At 37.7% G+C, this 23,672-nt stretch overlaps 1 protein-coding gene across 1 annotated transcript in view; it reads right to left on the bottom strand.

Annotated features, from left to right (window-relative positions):
- nadsyn1 (NAD synthetase 1) overlaps positions 1–23,672 on the bottom strand; it is a 43,618-nt gene that overhangs the window by 14,232 nt on the left and 5,714 nt on the right. Inside the window, exons 2-13 of the mRNA XM_028443294.1 lie at positions 23,265–23,325; positions 23,068–23,184; positions 22,866–22,919; positions 22,694–22,783; positions 17,445–17,496; positions 15,327–15,415; positions 15,140–15,257; positions 14,936–15,067; positions 9,045–9,116; positions 8,421–8,545; positions 2,189–2,237; positions 1,162–1,264 (exon numbers count right to left, since the gene is read on the bottom strand). Of these exons, the coding sequence (XP_028299095.1) occupies positions 1,162–1,264; positions 2,189–2,237; positions 8,421–8,545; positions 9,045–9,116; positions 14,936–15,067; positions 15,140–15,257; positions 15,327–15,415; positions 17,445–17,496; positions 22,694–22,783; positions 22,866–22,919; positions 23,068–23,184; positions 23,265–23,325 (1,062 nt within the window). The remainder of the gene's footprint in view (positions 1–1,161; positions 1,265–2,188; positions 2,238–8,420; positions 8,546–9,044; positions 9,117–14,935; positions 15,068–15,139; positions 15,258–15,326; positions 15,416–17,444; positions 17,497–22,693; positions 22,784–22,865; positions 22,920–23,067; positions 23,185–23,264; positions 23,326–23,672) is intronic.

Below are 23,672 nucleotides of genomic sequence, written 5' to 3'. Positions count from 1 at the left end.
CAGATTGTCAGCATTCCTCAGATGCATTATTTCAGAGGTTGCATCCCATAGTGAGACATCTCACGAAATAGAACTAATGTGAGAGCACTAAAGCTTCTTCTAAGCAGAAGTTGAGATGGAGCATAGAATGAAAACTATGAAAAGTTCACTCTTAAAGATTTATGTTTGTGTGTCACGTCCACGAGGCTCCGTACAACGGGGCCTGATGTCCACGGAGCGCCTCTAAAAAAAATCCAAACTATGCGTCAGATTAAGGAGCATAAATCCAGCTTTAGAATCTTTCGAGAGCATGTTTCACTGAAATCTATTGAGATGCTCTGCACTTCATCATGACATTATAAAGACCATCATATGTGGGAATAAAGCAGCACACAGGGAAACGTGCACAGAGCAGGATAAGATGAACAGATTTCACTGTAATACAGCAGAAAATCTGATTTTCAATCTTTGTGTATCATTTGACTCTCTTTCAACAGCTTATTTATTTAATTATGCATTGGCTTATTTAACAGGGACAGTGTACATTAATATCCAGATAGAAAATGTACCAGATTTAGGCAGAAGACTATTTTTCATCTGTAGTCACTGAACAGAATGTTCAAATGTCAACCTAAAATAATACAAATGACAGGAAATATACAATAAAATAAACGGGGAAAAATGTAACTACACAACAGCTCAGTCACTAATAGGTCTGTACATTATTATTGAATGTACTCATTAGTGGAGTCAAGTTCAACAGTTTTATTATATTGTGCATTGTTTAATTTTAATTGATTTATTCTTTGAAGCATTAAAATAAATTTACATAATTGCAATGTATTAATTTAATTGAGGTTAGTTCACAGTCAAAGCCATAAATGCAGTGTTTCTAATAATCATTTCTTTCTGGCTTTTGGTTTCTTCATTTTTAGTTTTGTTTTATATATAATTTTAAAGTTAACCTTTTTCACCAAACAACATTTATTAGTTTATTTGAATCCATGAGTTTAATTATTTACATTGGCTAACACTACTGTATGATTATTGATTAAATGACTTTAAAAGCTCAACATCCTAAATAAGCTCGGCCCCGTACACAGATGTCATCTGGTGGTATCCCATGTGTATCATGTGTGGGTCCCTATCCAGAGGTTGTAAACCATGGTGAGTCGTACTCACTGCCGTTCTCCACAGCCTGGCAAAGCAGGACACACATGGAGTAGACAATACACGCTGTGGAGGAGCTGTCCACCCCCCCACTGAGAGGGAGCAGGAACCCAGCCTGAAGCACACACACACACACACACACACACACACACACACACACACACACACAATAATTTATAATAAAAATATACTAAATGAGTAAGTCTGGTCGGCGCTATCTTGGATAAATTGGTTGAACGCTTGCTGAGTCATGATAAAAAGACGAGGATAAGTGAAGCTGTGGATGTTTGAAATAAGTGGGCGTTCCCAGTGTTCTGTAGAAGGTTAGCTGTAGAGGCTAAATCACCATGGTTACAGGTTAGCTGTAGAGGCTAAATCATCATGGTAACAGGTTAGCTGTAGAGGCTAAATCACCATGGTAACAGGTTAGCTGTAGAGACTAAATCACCATGGTTACAGGTTAGCTGTAGAGGCTAAATCATCATGGTAACAGGTTAGCTGTAGAGGCTAAATCATCATGGTAACAGGTTAGCTGTAGAGACTAAATCACCATGGTTACAGGTTAGCTGTAGAGGCTAAATCATCATGGTAACAGGTTAGCTGTAGAGGCTAAATCACCATGGTTACAGGTTAGCTGTAGAGGCTAAATCACCATGGTTACTTTTCCTAGATAATGTAGCACAATCAAAGAAACATGCACTTCCCTTTACTTGAAGCAGTGTGCTGGATCAAAAAAGGTCCAAAGTAGCTATGAAGAAACGAAGGTCCGCACCACTGCATAGTTTGCTCCCAAATTCAGTTTTTAATAAAACACCAAAAGACGTGACGTTTCGGGCTGAGCGCCCTTCATCAGACAAGCAAACTATGCAGTGGTGCAGACCTACTTTTCCTCGATAAACTTGGCTGGCTTTCCTTCAACCAACTTGGGGATAAGTTTATCAAGGACAGACCATTTTTCCCAGCTTTATCACATATACATATACCCAGAAACACACACGAACCAATCAGAACTCACTGTTTACAGTGTGTGGTACCTCACCTGTCCACTCCTCCTCAGGTAGTCCCATAGCCAGCAGGCAGGCCCTAGACTGACACACACACACACACACACACACACACACACACACACACACACACACACACACACACACACACACACACACACACACACACACACACACACACACACACCACACACACACACACACACACACACACACACACACACACACACAATAATTTATAATAAAAATATACTAAATGAGTAAAATAAAACTAACAACTAAAAAATACGAAATGCATAAAAATATACAAAAAGGCTCAAAAAACACACAAAATTACTCCAAAAAACATACATTACAGAAAAATACAACAAACTACAAAAATGACTCAAAACACACAAAACTAAATACTTATACAAAAAAATACACAAAATGACAACAGAAATGTACAAAACTACACCAAAAAAGATACAAAAATACACAAAATGACTCCAGAATCACACTACAATGGCAACAAAAACAATATACAAAAAATGCAGAAAAACACAACAGAAAGATACAAAAATACATATAATGACATATATAACAGAAAAATACATCAAACAAAAAAATAAAAAGGGAGTGTTATGGCAAAATTTGCGGTTGACCTCATTTGGAGACATGATTTATTGCTCTGGTTGAGTGATGGAGTCCAGGCAAAGCATTGATGATTTTATAAAAAAGGTTTATTATAAAACTAAGTAAAAAAGAGTACAAAGTGGAACAAAAATATGTGAGCGCCCGGCCAGGCGATCCAAAGACCGAGACCCGCTCTCTCCCGCAGTTTTCACAGCTTAAGCTTTTATACAGATAACATAAGAAGTTCCACCCTGAGGTGAGGAGAAGGAGGAGTCAGATGCAACAGTGGAAACATTTGAGGATGATGAAGACGTGTATATTATGAGGAAGATTGGGCGCCACTCTTATCTATCCTTGATAGTGTGTGTGTTCGTGTATATTTGCATGTGAGTTTGAGTTTGGCCTTCAGCAGAGACTCTGTGTTGTACTGAGTACAATACGATCTGTACTGTTTAATCTAACATGATTCAGCTGTTCAAAGAGTAATGGAGTCATCATGTATTAAAACATGACAAATTGTACACATGAACATACATTTGACGATATGATGATGAATATAAAAATTGCCATAACAGGAGTAAAAAAAAAAAAACATTTATCATGCACATGTCCCATAGAATTAAACCAGGAAAATTGCACCCACATTTTGCACCCGCAATTATACCCCTTATGCCCCCACATGAATGCATACTTCCGACGGACACTGTACTAGTGACTTGTTAGTGCCGATTACCTCATCGTGTTTAGCTTTTTGTCCTTTTTGCAAGAAACCTGGCATGGTTGAGTCAGGAGTGATATGTCCATGTAAAAAGCAATGTTGTTCGGCAGAATCCCGGAAGCGATCATAAAGTTAGGCACCTGGTGTTCTACAAAGGCCTTTAGATGTTCTCCAGTCTAGTTCTGTAGGTCTACACAATCATGGAGAAAACTGCTGACCTGACAGTTTTCCAAAAGACGACCATTGACACCTTGAACAAGGAGGACCAGACACAAAGGTCATGGCTAAACTAAATGTGAAACTAAACCCATTCAAACATGTGGAGGAGATTCACAAAGAGTAACTGTAGCTGGAGTCAGAGCTTCAAGAACCACTACGTACAGACGTATGTAAGACATGGTTTCAGCTGTAGCATTCCTGGTGTCAAGACACTGAACTAGAGACAGCGTCAGAAGCGTCTCGTCTGGGCTAAAGACAAAAAGGACTGGACTGCTGCTGAGTGGTCCAAAGTGATGTTCTCTGATCAAAGGACATTTAGCATGTTCTTTGGAGATCAAGGTCCCAGAGTCTGGAGGAAGAGAGGAGAGGAACAGAATCCACGTTGCTTGAGGTGGAGTGTAAAGTTTCCACAGTCAGTGATGGTTTGAGGTGCCATGTCATGTGCTGGTGTTGGTCCACTGTGGTTCCTTAGGTCCAAGGTCAACGTAGACGTCTACCAGGAAGTTTTAGAGCACTTCATGCTTCCTGCTGCTGACCAACTTTATGGAGATACACATTTCATTTTCCAACAGGACCTAACACCTGCACACAGTGCTAAAGCTACCAGTACCTGGTTTAAGGACCATGGTATCCATGTTCTTGATTGGTCATCAAACTGGCCTGACCTTCACCCCATAGAACATCTATGAGGTATTGTGAAGAGGAAAATGTGAGACACCAGACCCAATATGCAGAAGAGCTGAAGGTCACTATCAGAACAACCTGGGCTCTCATAACACCTGATCAGTACCACAGACTGATCCACTCCATGCCACGCCCATTGCTGCAGTAATTCAGACAAAACCAACTAAGTATTGAGTACATGATCATACTTTTCAGTTGGACAACATTTCTAGAAATCTGTGAGTCTGTGTGTAATGAATGTAGACATTATATAAGTTTCACTTTTTGAATAGAATTACTGAAATAAATCAACTTTTTCATGATATTCTAATTATATGACCAGCACCTGTATAATATGTCTTCTTGTATCTTTTTATTTTCTATGTAATCTGAAACTGTTTTTATTTCATTAGACTTTAACTAAGCTTGCTAGCTGTTCTAACTGCTGCTGAACTGAACACTGAGAATCAACACAGGAGAACAAAGCAAGCTGAAACAGATAAATATATATAAATTCAAACCAGTGGTGAAGAATTCACAGCCAGAAGCAGGAAACCTGCTGCTTCTGAACAAACTGAGGAAAACCAGCTTTGAAAACACTGAAAACCCAGCAAAAGGCCAGACGGGGCTGATCTTAACATACAGTAGCTGTCACACACACACTCACACACACACACACGCTGAAATCATGCTATATTTATGTCTTTACTAAGCTTTTGACCTTTGTATATAAATGTATCCTCACCCGGGGTTTCTACTGGATGCGTCTCCGCTGCTCCACGCCACCGATCCGGTATTTCACCGCTGTCCGCCGTCCGGTAATTCACACCGGTTGCGTTTGGAGTGCGCCGCGGTGCTCTCCGTTTGAACGACTGTGACATCACGAGACAGATCAGTTCTCACGATATTTATATAATTGCGCGAGAATGCGGTTTAAAGGGGACATATCATGGTTTTAAATCCTTCCTTTTTACATATAAATCATACAGTTGTGGTCTATATAAAGCAGAACTGCAATGCTTGGGTCTGAATTCCTCATTATATAGCTCCACCCCTTTTCTGATGTGTTTCTGAGAACAACTCGTTTTGGTGCTGTCTCTTTAAATGCAAATGAGACACTCCATACCCCGCCCCCTCTTCAGGTGACACTCGGTTCAACTACACCCTGTTCGGCCATTTTTGTAGTTTGATAGAAGAGATATGGCTATGTAGCGGAGCATAAACTTTTTATTCAGAGGTTATTTACACAATGTCAACAACGTTAGACTTGTCCATCCAGCCTTACATGTTCCAGCCAGAGTCTGACCCAGTGGAGCGAGATGAAAATGAAGATGATGAACCTGCAGAACCCTAACAAGTGAGCTAACACAAGCACCGAGCTAACGCTAGCGCCAAGCTAACATCACGAAATGCATTTTAATACAGTCTTTTCAAAGACAAAAACGTCAAAATGAAATGACTAATGAAAACTTTTGACTTAAATTAAATCACGTAGGCCATATCATCAAGGATCTAAAACGAGCACACAGCGCTAACATATGAAGACGGTGCTAATGCTAATGCTAACAAAACAATGACAGGGACGTCTTATCATCACACTTTTTAGCGTTATTTACAGCTTACCGAAGTGCTCTGTTCATCGTCTCCAAAGATAGAAGGAATTGAACCCTCAATCAGACAAAGTCTTTCTGTAAATCCTTCTTTATACTGGTGGAGGTTGATGAAGCAGTCATCATTGAAGTGCTTCACACACACAAAAATGACCTTATCCACAGATGTGGTACATTTCTATAAAAAATAAAACTCAACCAGACACTTTGAAAAGGTTCTGATGCTGGGAGACGGTGTAATGAAGCGTGTGGGTTACTACATCCAACAACCCAACATTTTGACTTATCCTCTCGTAACTTCTGCATCCTGGAGCTTGGACTACAAAATAAAAGCCAGAAATAAAAATGGTGGATTGCTCGAAGTGTTGGACCTGGAGTTGATGAAGTAATTTGGCAGTTCTGCTGCAAATACTGTGATGTAATAGTTCAAAAAACGTAATAGAGAATAGAAAAATCTAAACAGATTGAAAAATATGATCAAAACAGAATATAAAGATATCTATGGAGCACCTGAAGAGACTAATTTGAACTTTTCTGTACTTCTAAACACTCTAAATATACAACAAAATGCATTTAAGGGATAAAAAAGTGGATTTAGCATGATATGTTCCTTTAATGTATGTGTTCTAAACACAACAATAAACAGATAAACAGGTCAGTGTTCCTAACGAAGGAGAAGGTTGGACTCTGGATTTGTCAGAGACACATTTTTTATCAACAGAGAAGAGATAAAACTGTAAAACCAGTAAAACATGAACTAAATCAAAGTTGCTGCAGTTTACAGTGAGTTACAGTATGAGAGGAATCAATATAGTGGATGTGAATTTGTTTTTACACATTATGACGTTTTGGTGATGTATTTACTTGAAATATAATCTGAAGTGTTTTATTTTGAAAAGTAACCCGATATTTTATTGTGGAGTACATGCTTAATTTCCTGTTTAGCTTCATTTGCTCTGTGCTGATTGATGTGTCAGAAATAGAAGTCCTGTGTATATCTGGTGGAGGACACTGGACTACCACATCTGTGAAGGAGCAGACACACACCACAGTGGACCTGGTGGAAATTAATACATAGACTAAAGTGGAAACTTATCAGCTCTGGTGACGCGGCGGTGACGTTACGCAGCGGAGCCTCATCCAGTGGAAATTGTGGATTAGTGTAGTGAGCGTAGCGCTCTTTTAGCTTTATTGTGTTAGTAGATTTTAACTTGTTTGATAAATAAATGTTTATACTTTGAAAAGTTGTCTGTGGTTTATGAAAATATCACAATCATAGGGTTTGTTAAATGGAGAGTAGATAGTGTTGACAAAAGTTCACAACCCTGGATGACAAAATATTAATAACTAATTAAGTGATCTGAAACACTGAATTTCAGATGGCACCTGTAATATTACTGTATTACTGTTATATTAATAATAATGAACATTATAATTTTTATCACTCCTTGTCTAAGTCCCCCTACTCAGCAGTTCTGACTATCACCATGAATGGATTATTCCCGTAATCTCTACATGAGATGATGACAATAAAGCAACGTAGCAGCTCCGCTAAGTGCTTGACGCTGCTGACTCAGCTGTTTTTACTGCTGACTCAGCTGTTTTTGCTGCTGACTCAGCTGTTGCTGCACAGTGCATACACTTCAAACATTGTTTTTCTGACTCACAATCACAATAAATATAAATATTCATGTGTTTTACTGTAATGTACAGTTTTTATGGCTGAAAACTACAACAACAAGAGTGTGTGTGAATAGCAAAAGAAAGTCTCTAGTGATCAGCTGTTGTGTGGAGTCATAGGTGGAGTCATCATCTATAGACACGCCCACTCACACAGCCCAGTTTTAGAATTGGTCAGAAAGTGACTTTTCAGAGGCTAAAACTCCAGAAAACAGGCGGGTTTGGTAAAATAAAGCTTAAATACTATGTTGTTGGTGTTCTTAGAACAAATGGTGAAAAATATCAGAATATGGACCTTTAATTTAGGTGGAATCCATCAGTTGTTCTGTTGTTGTTGACTTCTAATTTATAAATGTAGACTATATGCATAGATAGGACAATGTTACGTGTTTAGAGGGTCACGTGCTTTAGGCTGATATGTAATTATAGACCTCATTGTGAGGCTATTGTGGTGCTGATGATATTTATTTTTAATGTGTAGATCTTTATCAATCATTTCTAGCAGCATATCCATGTTTTTCAGCCCAAAGTGGAATTCAGCCCCTGAGGTCTCACTTTAACTAAATCTGACCACGTTTACCCTGGTATAGTGATCTAAAGTGACTGAAGTCAAAAGATAAAAGTGATGAGCTTTATATAATTAATTAAAACTGTCAGTTACTGTAATCTGACTAATGCTCTGAGATAAAAAGAGAAGATTAGTGATGAATATTATTGTGCTGCACAGGTACAGTGAGGTGTGTGTGTTAATGAAGGCGGTACCTGATCTCCTCTGGAGCAGAGTGAAAGCTCCACTCTATGGGTCTGTGAGTAGGAAGGTAGACGTCATCATAGCTGGACAGACTGAAGTCCACTTTGATCCTGGGTAAAGATTTCACCTGGTTTCCCTACAGCACACACAGAACATCAGCTCTAACACACCACGGTCACACACAGTTTAACCACTTAAAGCTGCAGTATGTAAGGTTTTCTTTGGCTCCATTTGGTCATAACTCCATCCAAACCTTTATTCATATTGTAATCTAAAGTGTTCTGAGAGGAATAAGGACCTCTGCTGCTTCTCTTCTCTGGATTTAAACTTTAGAAATCCTACTAATCTACTTTTCAGCCAATCACAGATCTGGAACGAAATGGAATGTGGAACAGAAGCATAAAAAAATGATTGAAGTCAGTATATGTTCACCTTCTTTCAAAGTGAAAAATATAATAAAAGTTTGAGAAGCAATAGATTAAAGTGACCTTAACATCATATACAGTAATTATCATTCACATCATGAGTTCTGAGCCCCTGCTCTGCCTCACCTGAACCTACAGGAGGCGGAGCTTCAGCCTCACCTGTACCTACAGCTGTGTAGAGCACAGGAGGAGGCGGAGCTTCTTTCTCACCGTTTGTGGCTGACACAGCTCTCCTCTGTAGCTCCGAACGTCCTCCAGATCCAGAGTAGCCGTGACTACCTCCTGTAACCACAGATGATTAGATCATTAATGATTAATCATCATTATACTACAGTTAGTTACCACCAAGTAATCTGATTGGACGACAGACATTCCCAGAGTGCTGATATAGAGCGACAACAGCACTGGGACTTCTTACAAATCATATCACTACGCTGTACAGATGAACCACATACCGTTAATTACCATTAGTCATTACGTAATGTCATATCTTTTTATCCTAATTGTATTTTATCTGCTTTTATCTTCTGTACAGTGACCTTGAATGACCTGAAAGGCTCTTTGAAATTTAATACATTATTATTATTTTCTTTCTCAAATGATCAAACAGATCAAAAATGAAACATGCATTGGTTTAAAATATATATAACTGCATACATTACACCTTAAACATATGTTTGGTAACACTTGACTTTTATACATTAGGCTGACATCATTAACATGAATAAAGTGTCATTAAACTGTATTTAAAGCTGATATCTGGTGTTTGTGAGAAATCTATGTTTATCTATGATTCTTTTGAAATGTGAAAAAATACCTTTTACTATGGTCTACTGTTAGTGGTCATTCATATACATTACAGACATGCAAACACCAACAGCATGAAAAAGTTGACAACAAAACCCATTGTTGGGGGATCTGGGGGGATCCTCCCCCAGGTAATAATTATGATTTTAACACAAATTAAACAATCTGATACAATAAGGCAAAATACACTATTTTCTTCAGGCCTAAAAACATTTATTTACACTACTTAAATTGTGGTTTGTGAAAAATTACAGTATATACTGTATATGATATAAAAGTACCAAAAATTTGCAAAATATGAAGTACAATATAAAAAAAACAATTTATTGCCATTTTCTGAATTTAAAGTTAGTTAATTGTGACATATTCTGTGTGTTCTTGATGAAGTTTGTTGTTTTCAGAAAAAAAAGTCTGTGCAAGAAGCAACTTTAGCGTGAGTGTTCAGAACCTGGAAGTGACTAGCGTAGCAACAGAGATACACGGAGGACAGCACAGCTGTGGGTGGAGGAGGTGGATTCTCCACAGTGGACAGCAAACAACTATATGGTGGGAGGAGCTTCACTTGGTGCTAGCATAAACACAATATACAGGACCTGGAGGAGTTTATCGTTACATATTTGCGACGTATGAGGAACCAATAAGCAGAATTGACAGACAAGCAAACAAACTATTCCTCGGAATAGGATTAGGGAATCGGTTCTCAAAAAGAACTGCTTTTGGATTCTCATCCCTATTTAGTACTGACTCAAATCCTATCCAAAAACAAACCTGGTCCGGACCAGGTTAGTCATCCAGCCTAAGTTACCATGGTGATTTAGCGGTGTAATTTGTTAGCCAGCTTCATAGTCTAGCACACACTGACTAAATCCTTAAAGTTAGCACGATAGGATGAAATCTATCTTCGTAGTGTAGGCCCTTAATGACAGCCTTCATGAGACCTTATTTATGCTAATGACAGCCTTTATGTAAAAAACTGAAAGTGTTACTGTTTGTTCTCATGTGGAAGTGTTTAGAAAAAACTCAATAATAATAATAATAAATATAGCCACAAGCGGCAATAACCATCGCCTTTGCCTTCACCACAGTGCACTGCCTTTTGGCAATTTACACTGCCTTTGATGTGCTGCCTTTGATGCGCTGCCTTTGATGCGCTGCCTCAAGTTCAAACAAAGACATAATATAACAGTAAATTTTATACTATCAATGCATTATTATTGATTTGTTTAGACAGAAATGTAAAATTGATATATAAACTTCGATATATTTATGATTTTTGTTGTTGTACTAACACATCCAAGAACAATGCTGGAGATGTAGTAGTAGTAGTAGTGGTAGTAGTAGTAGTAGTGGTAGTAGTAGTAGTAGTGGTAGTAGAGGTAGTAGTAGTAGTAGTAATAGTAGTAGTAGTAGTAGTAGTAGTAGTAGTAGTGGTAGTAGTAGTAATAGTAGTAGTAATAGTAGTAGTAGTAGTATTAATAGTAGTAGTAGTAATATTAGTAGTAGTATTAATAGTAGTAGTAGTAGTGGTAGTAGTTGTAATAGTAGTAGTAGTAGTAGTAATAGTGGTAGTAATAATAGTAGTAATATTAATAGCAGTAATAGTAGTAGTAATATTAATAGCAGTAATAGTAGTACTAGGAGTAGTAGTTGTAATAGTAGTAGTAATAACAGTAGTAATAGTAATAGTACTTGTAGTAATAGTAACAGTAATAGTAGTAGTAGTAATAGTACTAGTAGTAATAGTAACAATACTAGTAGTAATAGTAACAGTAATAGTAGTATTGTAGTAGTAATAGTAGTAGTAGTAGTAGTGGTAGTAGTTGTAATAGTAGTAGTAGTAGTAATAGTGGTAGTAATAATGGTAGTAATATTAATAGCAGTAATAGTAGTACTAGGAGTAGTAGTTGTAATAGTAGTAGTAATAGTAGTAGTACTTGTAGTAATAATAACAGTAATAGTAGTAGTAGTAATAGTACTAGTAGTAATAGTAACAGTAATAGTAGTAATAGCAGTAAAAGGAATAGGAGTAATAGCAATAGTAATAATAGTAGTAGTAAAAGTAATAGTAGTAGTAACAGTAGTAGTAGTAATAATCTTCCTTTTATTTCAAAGATTCTTGAGAAAGTTGTGGCAGCTCAGCTCTGTGACTTCCTTCAAAACAACAGCCTGTTGGAGGACTTCCAGTCAGGTTTTAGAGCTCAACACAGCACAGAGACTGCTTTAGTTAAAGTAACTAATGATCTACTCTGGGCTTCAGATGAAGGACGACTCTCAGTGCTGGTTTTATTAGATCTTAGTGCAGCTTTTGACACTATAGATCACTATATTCTACTAGAGAGATTAGAGAAATTACTTGGAATCACAGGGACTGCCCTAAACAGGTTTAAGTCCTACCTATCTGATAGGTACCAGTTTGTACACGTGAATAGAATTCAAGATTCTTCTTCTCACTTATAAAGCCCTAAATGGACAGGCACCAGTCTATCTCAAGGAGCTTGTAGTGCCATACAATCCCCCCAGAACACTACGCTCTCAAAATGCCGGACTACTCGTTGTTCCATTTGTCTCTAAAAGTAGTATAGGAGGAAGAGCTTTCAGTTATCAGGCCCCACTTCTCTGGAACCATCTACCAACCACGGTTCGGGGGGCAGACACCCTCTCTACCTTTAAGGTTAGGCTCAAAACATTCCTCTTTGGTAAAGCTTTTAGTTAGGAACCAGCTCATAGCTCATAATTAAGATGCAATAGGCATAGACTGCCGGGGGGGGGGGTCTGGCATGCTCGGTTGGAGAGAGGTTGGAGAGGGCGTTAAGAGAGAGGTCATTTAGGTTAGAGAGGGACCGGAGAGGGTCCCATTCCTCTCTCAAACACTCCCTCTATGTCTGCTTCTTCCCTTGTGTGTTTGCTCCTGTTCTCCTTCTGGTTTTTGTCTTGCAGGTCCGTGGGATCCTCAGTGTGGAGTTACAGAGTCTCAACAACTCTGTCTCCACCCTTTCCTCTGCACACACCCAACACAGCATAACGTGGATGGCTGTTCATCATAGGAATGGGATCCACACAAGGTTCCTGCTGCTTAACAGAAGGTTTTCCTTGCCGCCATGATGAATTCATGTTGGGTGTGGGATACATATGTATGTGTATATACGTATATATGCATATGTGTGTATCCATAAAATGAAGAGTCCGTCCTTAAGACTGCTCTACTGTAAAGTGTCTTGAGATACCATTGGTTATGATTTGGCGCTATACAAATAAAGATTGATTGATTGATTGATAGTAATAGTAGTAGTAGTAATAGTAATATTAGTAGTAGTAATAGTAGTAGTAGTAGTAGTAGTGGTAATATTAGTAATAGTAATAGTAATAGTAGTAATAGTAATATTAGTAATAGTAATAGTAATATTAGTAATAGTATTAGTAATAGTAGTAGTAGTAGAGGTAGTAGTAGTAGTAGTAGTAATAGTAGTAATAGTAATAGTAGTAGTAATAGTAATACTAATATTAGTAATAGTAATAGTAATATTAGCAGTAGTAACAGTAATAGTAATATTAGTAGTAGTAATATTAGTAGTAGTAGTAATAGTAATATTAGTAATAGTAATATTAGTAATAGTAATATTAGTAATAGTAATAGTAATAGTAATATTAGTAGTAGTAGTAAAAGTAATATTAGTAATAGTAATATTAGTAGTAGTAGTAATAGTAATATTAGTAATAGTAATAGTAATAGTAATATTAGTAATAGTAATAGTAATATTAGTAGTAGTAATAGTAGTAGTAATATTAGTAGTAATAGTAATAGTAATATTAGTAGTAGTAATAGTAGTAGTAATAGTAATATTAGTAATAGTAATAGTAATAGTAATATTAGTAATAGTAATAGTAATATTAGTAGTAGTAATAGTAGTAGTAATATTAGTAGTAGTAATAGTAATAGTAATATTAGTAGTAGTAATAGTAGTAGTAATAGTAGTAGTAATAGTAATATTAGTAATAGTAATAGTAATAGTAATATTAGTAATAGTAATAGTAATATTAGTAGTAGTAATAGTAGTAGTAATATTAGTAGTAGTAATAGTAATAGTAATATTAGTAATAGTAATAGTAATAGTAATATTAGTAGTAGTAATAGTAGTAGTAATAGTAGTAGTAATATTAGTAGTAGTAGTAATATTAGTAATAGTAATATTAGTAATAGTAATAGTAGTAGTAATAGTAGTTCCAGGAGGAGTGTGTTAATGTTTGAGCTGACAATTTTCACGATTTGGCCAATTTTCTATTAACAAATATGTTATTACAAAATACAATAAATATTAAAACATGCTCTTAATTGACTTTTTTGATCGAGACCAAAGACCAAATTGTCTTCACTCTGTAGGGGGCGCTAACTCGCCAATTTCCATTTTTCTACATTGAGCTGGTTTCGGGCCGAGAGTTTAACAACTGATTCACATTTGACACAAATTCGACTTCGTATGTGAAAATGGGAGAATTTAAAAAACAAAATGAAAAAAAAATTAGGCCATAATTCACGGCTCCGCCCTGCAAACACCGTAAAAGTTGTTAAAAATCCAGGGATCACTTTCGGTGAGGTGTGAACCCAGCCAGTGAAACGCCCTTGGAGAAATCTGTTAAATGATTGGTCTTAATAATATTTTTTACTTGTCTTGTCATGGTCTACTTCTGTGTCTATTTTCATAATTCATAATGCATTTTTGGCATTTTTAAATCAGAAAAGACCAGAAATTAGAGAACCACGCGATTTAATTTTGTTTTAATTTTTAAGACTCTTCATAATGGTTCAGTGTGTGAAAAGTAGGTGAGTTGGTTCTGACACAAAGAAAGAAAGAAAGAAAGAAAGAAAGAAAGAAAGAAAGAAAGAAAGAAAGAAAGAAAGAAAGAAAGAAAGAAAGAAAGAAAGAAAGAAAGAAAGAAAGAAACAATAACAATGTTATTGGGTTAGGGTTAGGGTTAGGGTTTTGAGTACCATGAACTATACATTGTCTGAAAGCGTGGGGGCGTGTCTATGACATGACAAGGGCCCTGGTCACTGACGGGCACGTGGTGCTTGTATAGGCTCCGCCCCTTCCCTCGTAGTGTGGCCACAGCGAGAACAAGAGACCTTCCCCAGCTCATGGCGTTAGGATCTAATGATAATACAGCATTTTTCTGCTTTGATCCACTTCAGGGTGGGTCTAATGTGTCCCTGAACTGAAGTCTGACAAATGAAACTCTCCCATAGACCATATGAGCTCACGTGCACACCTAACGTGCACATCTACGTGCACACCTACCACATCATTGAGGGAGAACTGGGATCCCTGAGCAACAACGTCTCCATTGATGGCCACCAACGAGCATCCGTCGTAGTAGACACGCTCTCCATCACAGCCCCTGTGATTAGAGTAGAGGTAGATCCCCCCACTCTGGGTAGCATACAGAACATTCTCCATCAAACACACCAGAACCCACCAGGAACCACTCATGTTTCCACTAACCTTTGTGGTAGCAGACTGGATAAGATGGACTCTTTGGTCGGCTTTGCGTAGTTCATGATGACTTGCAGATGCATTGGTGAATATCTCCACTCCATCCTGTCCCATGTGGATGTGTGGACTGAGGAGAGGAAACCATCACTAGTGTGTTTACATGTGTTTATGTATAACTACAGATGTGAACACAAACCTGCAGGGACTCCACAGCTCCTGACACATCTCACTGCCTAGACACGTGTCCTTAGTAGACAGCACACAGTCCCCAATGGGAACTACGTCCTACACGCACACGCACACGCACACGCACACGCACACGCACACGCACACGCACACGCACACACACACACACACACACACACACACACACACACACACACACACACACAAAATCAGATTAGATCACATGGCTGTGTAGTAAATGTCCCACTAATGTACTCTCCACTACACACTCAATGAGTATATACTGTCTACTGTATAGTACAGTATATACTGTCTACTGTATACTACAGTATATACTGTCTACTGTATACTATAGTATATACTGTCTACTATAGACTAGTATGATTGGGATGATCAGCGTTCCCACTGAAGTATAATTCCAAGTTTCCCAAGATGCATCTGGAACCTCCAGCGTTAAAAACCTTGTTCACACTGAGGCTAAATATCTCTGATTCTCCACCTTTATTTTGAAAGGTCTGAAAACATTTGAAGTGAGAAAGTGACCAAATAGAATATCAACATGTGCTCATTAGATCCATAAAACTCACGTAGACATATTTCATTCGCATATTTTCAGAGTCCCTCCATTGGTCTACTGACTACACTTCCTGTTCACTTCAAAATAAGAGCCCTATTTACAAAATAGTTTAAAAAACTAATGGAAAACAAAGAGGTGCTTTTATTTTGAAAAGGGAATGTTTGATTTTTATCTTGAAGGTGGTCCCAGGACCATTTTACCTTCAGCTCCCAATGCATCATGGGACCATTGAGTATGACTTGTGTGTACACTGTGCATACTTAAAACATGTCCTCATATAGTATACATCCTGGTATTTCTCACATAATCTATTCATACGATCTAAGGTGAACACACTACATACTCATTTAGACACCACACTTAGAATGAGTAGTACGTTAGCGTGAGTAGTACGTTAGCGTGAGTAGTACGTTAGCGTGAGTAGTACGTTAGCGTGAGTAGTACGTTAGCGTGAGTAGTACGCTAGCGTGAGTAGTACGCTAGCGTGAGTTGTACGTTAGCGTGAGTAGTACGTTAGCGTGAGTAGTACGCTAGCGTGAGTAGTACGCTAGCGTGAGTTGTACGTTAGCGTGAGTAGTACGTTAGCGTGAGTAGTACGTTAGCGTGAGTAGTACGCTAGCGTGAGTAGTACGCTAGCGTGAGTTGTACGTTAGCGTGAGTAGTACGTTAGCGTGAGTAGTACGTTAGCGTGAGTAGTACGTTAGCGTGAGTAGTACGCTAGCGTGAGTAGTACGCTAGCGTGAGTTGTACGTTAGCGTGAGTAGTACGTTAGCGTGAGTAGTACGTTAGCGTGAGTAGTACTTTAGCGTGAGTAGTACGTTAGCGTGAGTAGTACGTTAGCGTGAGTAGTACGCTAGCGTGAGTTGATCGTTAGCGTGAGTAGTACGCTAGCGTGAGTTGTACGTTAGCGTGAGTAGTACATTAGCGTGAGTAGTACGTTAGCGTGAGTTGTACGTTAGCGTGAGTAGTGCGTTAGCGTGAGTAGTGCGTTAGCGTGAGTAGTACGTTAGCGTGAGTAGTACGTTAGCGTGAGTAGTATGCTAGCGTGAGTAGTACGTTAGCGTGAGTAGTACGTTAGCGTGAGTAGTACGTTAGCGTGAGTAGTACGTTAGCGTGAGTAGTACGTTAGGGTGAGTAGTACGTTAGGATGAGTAGTGCGTTAGCGTGAGTAGTACGCTAGCCTGAGTAGTACGCTAGCGTGAGTTGTACGCTAGCGTGAGTAGTACGTTAGCGTGAGTAGTACGTTAGCGTGAGTAGTACGTTAGCGTGAGTAGTACGCTAGCGTGAGTTGTTCGTTAGCGTGAGTAGTACGTTAGCGTGAGTAGTACGCTAGCGTGAGTTGTACGTTAGCGTGAGTAGTACGTTAGCGTGAGTAGTACGTTAGCGTGAGTAGTACGTTAGCGTGAGTAGTACGCTAGCGTGAGTTGTACGTTAGCGTGAGTAGTACGTTAGCGTGAGTAGTACGTTAGCGTGAGTAGTACGTTAGCTTGAGTAGTACGTTAGGATGACATAATCTATTCCTAAACTAAAGGTTAATTAGCTAAACTTTACCTGTCCTGTTACTTCCTGGATCATTTTGGGCAGAAAATACTCCTCCACGTACCTTCAAACATAAAAAACAAAAATAAATATCATCCATTGCTGAAGTTAAACTCACTGTTACAGGATCAATAAGTGTACAGTGTGTGTTTCAGTCAATCAAGACCAGAACGTCACAACAACATGTTGTGATGGTTTGGCAGTTGGTCAATTGTTATTATTGCTATTATTGTCAATATTATTATTATTTTTTTCTATAATATTATTAGGTTCTTTTCTATGGGTGCCAGTCAGGTTTCCCTCCTGATGTATAGGATGAATGTATAAGTATATAGTTAGTGTTCCATTATGTTTTATTTTGTTTGTACAGTCAGTGAGTTTCCTTTATAATGTAAAAACCCTCACAAGGACCAATGTTTCTAATCATACACCCTGTTTACAGATGTCATAGAGACTGAAAAACACCAAAACACTCAGAAAATGTAGTTGTTTGAAGTATATTGAAAATAAACACATAAAATATATTTACAGAAGTGTAAGAGAGTTTTTGCCCCCATACATGAAATAAAGCTCCAACTCAAAAATGTGCAAGAAAAGTCCAGATCAGTCAGAAGATCTCCTTTGCTCCACAGAGTATTGATTAACCAAATGATGTCACACAGACGGAACGCGGAAGTGCCATTTGGCTGCACAGAGATCTAAAATAAACATACTTAATATTTTAACATACTTCCAACATTGTTATGTCGTAACAGCAGAGGCACAGAATAATATAATGAATAAAGAAAACTCACGGACAGTCCAGTGTCCAGTCAGACTCGTACGCACGGTAACAATAATGACGTCGTGTTGCAGCGATCAGGAAGCGGTAATGTCCGGGTTTGTCGGCTGGATTTTTTAGCTTTAAAAAGCTATTTGAGGCAAATGACCAAGAGTCGTGGGTGGATGGAGTGTTGGCAGAAAGGATGCGTTTGTAGATGAGTTGAACAACCTCGTATTGAGCTTAAACAGAAACATTCTGCTCCGATCTAGGAACCGATGCTGCTGCTACCTCTGACGTAGACATTTTTACTACGGCAGGCAGAGGAGGCGGTGGCGGGAACGGGGGGAGCCAATGGGCGAAGAGACAGAGATGGGCGTGAATGTGGTCAGAGAGAGAGGCTGGACAGGTGAGTGAACCGGGGGGTGTGGTAAAGACCAGTGGGTAAGTGACTGACCCTGCTCTAGAGGTGAGTATTGGCAAGGATGTTGCAATACAATACGTATCACGATATGTGGGTCACGATACAATATTATTGCGATATATTGTGATATTCTACCCAGTTAATATCAAAATTAAACGTAGAGATGAAAAATCAAGTTGCTGTATAAGTTCATCAGAAGATATTGATCATTCAGGACAAATTGAGTCAAAACTATTTGCTTGAAAACATACAATTTATTATTTATTATTAGTGTTTTTACACATTTTCAATGAAAAAAGAAAATACAGTATTACACACGTCATCATAAAATAAAGTGCAACAAGTTTCTTTTCACTGAAACTACTGTGTAGAAGTCTCAAAGTAACCATGACAACAGAATGACATCATTGTAACAACTATAAGTGAGAACATTAATGATGAATCACCCTGAGTTACTGATAATACACAAAAATATGAAAAAATAATGTATCCTATTGTATCAGTTTAAACACTGATCTGAACACATTGAAAGCATTGTAACCACCACTGAAATATTGCACAAATACACAAAAATATTGATTACATTTCCAAAAAAAAAAAAAAAAACGATTTTTTAAATGAAAAAAAAATCCCAAAAAATCGCAATATATTGTGAAATCGATTTTTTTTCACACCCCTACCCTGCACAGGTGTTTTGCAGGTTGTCACAACAGCCCCCCACCATGAACAATATACGCTACATTAACGTTCACTACCATGCATATAAAGTATAAGTACATATCATCCTCTCCCCAAACGTTCCATTCTTTAATTCATGTATATTTCCTTTGATAATTGTAGCACTTTTAATGTCTTTTTGTCTAGTTTCTTCTTATTATGTAAAAGCCGTTTCATTTCCCTTTCTGGTAAATGTAACTTTTTAATTAGTTTTCTTCAAGATTTAATCATTTTCATGAAATAGCACAAAGTGGTGAAAGCAGACGATTAGCATTAGTTTCTTTAATGTATTTAGTAGTGATCAACTGATTCATCGGCCGGCCCATTTTTGCGTATTTTACTGTAATCAGTGTTTCCTCCACCATAACCTGCAGCTCCTAAACGGAGAAGCTCCTCCCTTCAGCAGGCACTGAAACTCACCGTGTTGGATGTGTCGCTGGTGGGTGAACGCAGTATTAGCCAATCAGGACGCAGAACACGATGCGCGTTCATATGATGTAAAAAAATTCATCTAAAATTGCACTGGAAAAAAAAAAATCTGTGAAACACAGAGGCTGCAAAAGATGAGCCGCGATATAGTGAGAGACTACTGTATAAGCTTTCAGTGAGGGGCGCGTAAATGACCGCCCACTGTTGTGGTAACACTGACCAACAGGACTCTAAACTCACTTATACATTCAATATCACAAGTGACATTTTAAAGTTTTTAAGTTATTTGATCTTTTACATTTCTCTTTTCCTAAATCACTAATAATGTCTATGAATCTCCCTGTGTGGGGTAAAGACTCAAAAGTTAGATCTGATCATAGAGTGTATTTTTGATACTGTGTGCAATAGTGTGTGTCATTATTTTATTTATGCTTAAATATATATTTTCAGTATATATTATGTTTACATATTCTACATCACCTGTTTATATTTTTTGTTAAATACTTTGTGTTCTACCTCACCTTTGTTCATTTCAATAAATGTTCCTCTTTTAAAATTATCATCATTGTGTAATTTTTTGATGTAAATTGAGCAAAAGTAGTATCGGCTCCAAATATGGGCTAAAGAAAAATGAGCAGTCCTGATTGGTCATCGGCTCAGACTGATGGAAACGATCCCTATTATTTAAAAATACATGTGTAAATACTACGGTGGTCCTCTATACATTTATTTCTATAGCTTATTTCACACACAAAGAAATCCATCAAATCTTAAAAAAATGATCATCAAAATCCAACAATAAAAGTATTTGTAATTGATCATTTGATTCTCTGAGAGCAAACCACAAGTTTAACGGTTACTAAACGTTTCCTATTGTTTTGTATATCATTGTATATTTGTAATACTTGCTAAGCCTGGTTTGTGAAAAAAAAAAGTTAAAAGTTGAGAGGAATTTTGAAATTATGACTATTTTGTGTTATTATAAGCCATTTATTAACAATACTTAAAAGGCACAATCTAGTTGAAATATGGTTTTAACAAACACAAAAAAATACAATTCAAATAAATAATATCAATTGTTTTTACTGAAGTTAAATCCTAGTGAAACTTAAAACAAGCCATTGCTGGTCACATTTCAAAGTAAAATAAATAAACATAAATAATAAAGTGCAAACATGGCCATGTGTTAATGACAGCCTACAACATGAAAAATGTCATAATAGATATTTCATTTTAGTCAGTGTACTGTATTTACATTATTTATTGGTTACTTTAGCTTTTGCTTGCTACGTCTTAATGCTAGTGCCATGGTGTAGAGTCTAGAGCTGTAACTAACCACTATTTTAATAGTCAACTAGTCATTGATTATTGAAACCATTAATCAACTAATCCAATGACAAATTGGACAATTATTTGCTCTATGTTCCTACAATCTTTTAAATTTGGCTAAGGGCAAATTACGACCAAAAAAACAATAAATAAACAAAACAATTCCCAACTTAAAGGTGCAGTCTGCAACTCTTATAAAAGTAACTTTTTAGCATATTTACTAAAGCTGTCACTATGTAAGGACAGCTTTACATCAAACTAGTAGTTTGTGTGAAAAAAACAGGCTCATTCAGCCCCACCCCTTTTCCGGAGCTAGAGCACTATCCTTTTTTACAGTGTATGGTCTGGAGGAGTAGAAGATGGAATTTGTGACTTTTCTGTTTGAAAGGTAATTACTGCTGTTTGATTTACATTATATTTGATTTGTAATTGTTACACTAGAACTCTGTGATGCATGTGTTGTTCATGTGTGAGAGCAGCCTCTGTGTGGGCTGCTGTAAGTGACACTGTGTTGTTGCTGCTGCTGCTGAGGTGTGTGCGCATAGAAATAGAGAAGCGCTGCAGTAATATGATTTTAACAGAGCATGTTGTATTACTGTGATGTTGCTGTCAGACAAACGTTAGCTTGTTAGGTCCGCTGAGGTTGCAGACTGCATCTTTAAGGTGTAAACAGGTTCCTTACAGACACAAATTAAATTGAATATATCATCACTAAAATCTGCTTCAGTTATAACATTTACACATTAAAAAAAAAGCTCCAATATCTGCTGACTCATCATGGGCTGCTATTTTATAAAACATGTTTGTGCATAAGGGTCACTGCATTAGTGTTACTGTATGCACTTACTTTTTTTCCTCATTTATAATAAAATTATTTTCTAAAACTAAATAAAAAGTACATGAAAAGCAAAAATAACTACTTTAGTGTGGAGTGAAAGAATAATGCCTTAATTCTGTTTTTAATTTGAGTGTTTATGATAAAGCGCAATATAAAATCCAATGCATTATTATTATTATTGTTACTGTATCCTTCCATAAAAGTGTTAAATCTGACCATAAATAAATCTGTGGTCACAGCAGGTAAACAGGTAAACTGTGACCAGCAGAGCTACGTGTGTGAGCGGCGTCTACAGGGCGGAGCTCCCGGTAACAGTGACCTATTCTGACCAGTGGGAATGTTGTTGATGATGATATATCTCCCACTAATCTGGTCCGTAACGTCATACAGCTCTGACCACAGATATATAGAAGGTAGATGAGCCACTCCTCATGAAAAAACAATGTTCAGCTCCACCCACAGTTTGAAAAACTTTCGAACCATAAAAAAAAACAATTTAAGATAAATAAACAAGTGACGCTGAGCCTGGCGGGGGGGTGGGGGGGTGGGGGGGTACCTATAAAGCACTGGGGTAAACTGTATTTATATTACTGGTGTTTACTCTATTGATTCTTTAAGGGCTTAATGAGGGAAGTTGTTATTTCATTATGAACATGTTCATACACAGTATAACATCCCCATGCTGTCCACAGCCTGTCCTATTGGATCATTACTATTATATATATATATAATTATTATTATTAGTGTAATGAGGAGTGACCCACCCTGACTGTTTCCATGGTGCGAACCAGCGCAGCTCCCTGTAGTTCCCAGTGTTAGCCATCATTAGCTTTGGTCTGATCAGCAGGATTTTTCTGCATGAAGACGTAAAAGTGAGAATCCTGCAGAATGTTTGATCAATGATTATCTATTAATCAATCACTCCATAATGTTTACCTGTTGAGGAACAGCACTCTACAGTTGTAGCGAACATTGTGATGCATGATGGGCCTGGAAACAGAACAAGATTAACCTCTTCAGGTGATGTAGAAGCTTAGAAAAACATTATTTGTTATGAATATGTGATATTAGGAGAAAAGTAAGAGTTTAACTGAGAGTGTGAACACATTTTAGGTTAAAGTGCTAAAAATAAACTCACATTCCAACATCACAGATGATGTCCTCAGTCAGCGGAGACTCCAGAAGTTTCCTGAGAACCTGGAAGCTGTGGAGCAGCGTGTCCGACTCAAAGAAGTGGTCTGCACAGCCAAAGCCGCTGCACACACGTGGACCCATAATACATCAGGATAAACAGGAAACTGACACACAAACAGGAAGTGATCATCCTCATCCTACCAGATCTCTAACTCTGAACCCAGTCTGTATTTGGCTCCATGGCTTTTAGCGATTTCAATACCTGCAGAGACACAGAAGATTAGCAGCATGAAGAAAAGAAATAATAAATTCAATAGAAGAGTTAAAGTCCCTCTGTGTTCAACTCATTCATCAGTTTACTGAACCATGGAGAGGACATGAAATACAGTAAGTGCTGTTTTTGGTCTGAATTATTAATTTTAATTCTTCATATTTTCAAAGAATTATTCCTCAAAAGTGACGTAGCTGTTCTCCACAGTTTCTCTGTGATTGTGATTGGTCTGACGCTGCTAACTCCGCCCCCGTCACAGGAACGCACACGTAGCCAGGCTGAAATCACCTGAGTTAGTGCACGTGTTTATAACCTGCTTCATAGTACAGAGAATGTTT

Source organism: Gouania willdenowi, chromosome 3 (assembly GCF_900634775.1).
Source record: "Gouania willdenowi chromosome 3, fGouWil2.1, whole genome shotgun sequence".
NCBI lineage: Eukaryota > Metazoa > Chordata > Actinopteri > Blenniiformes > Gobiesocidae > Gouania > Gouania willdenowi.
The sequence above is the reverse complement of the archived record's forward strand: the minus strand, read 5'-3'. Positions and strand labels throughout refer to the sequence as shown.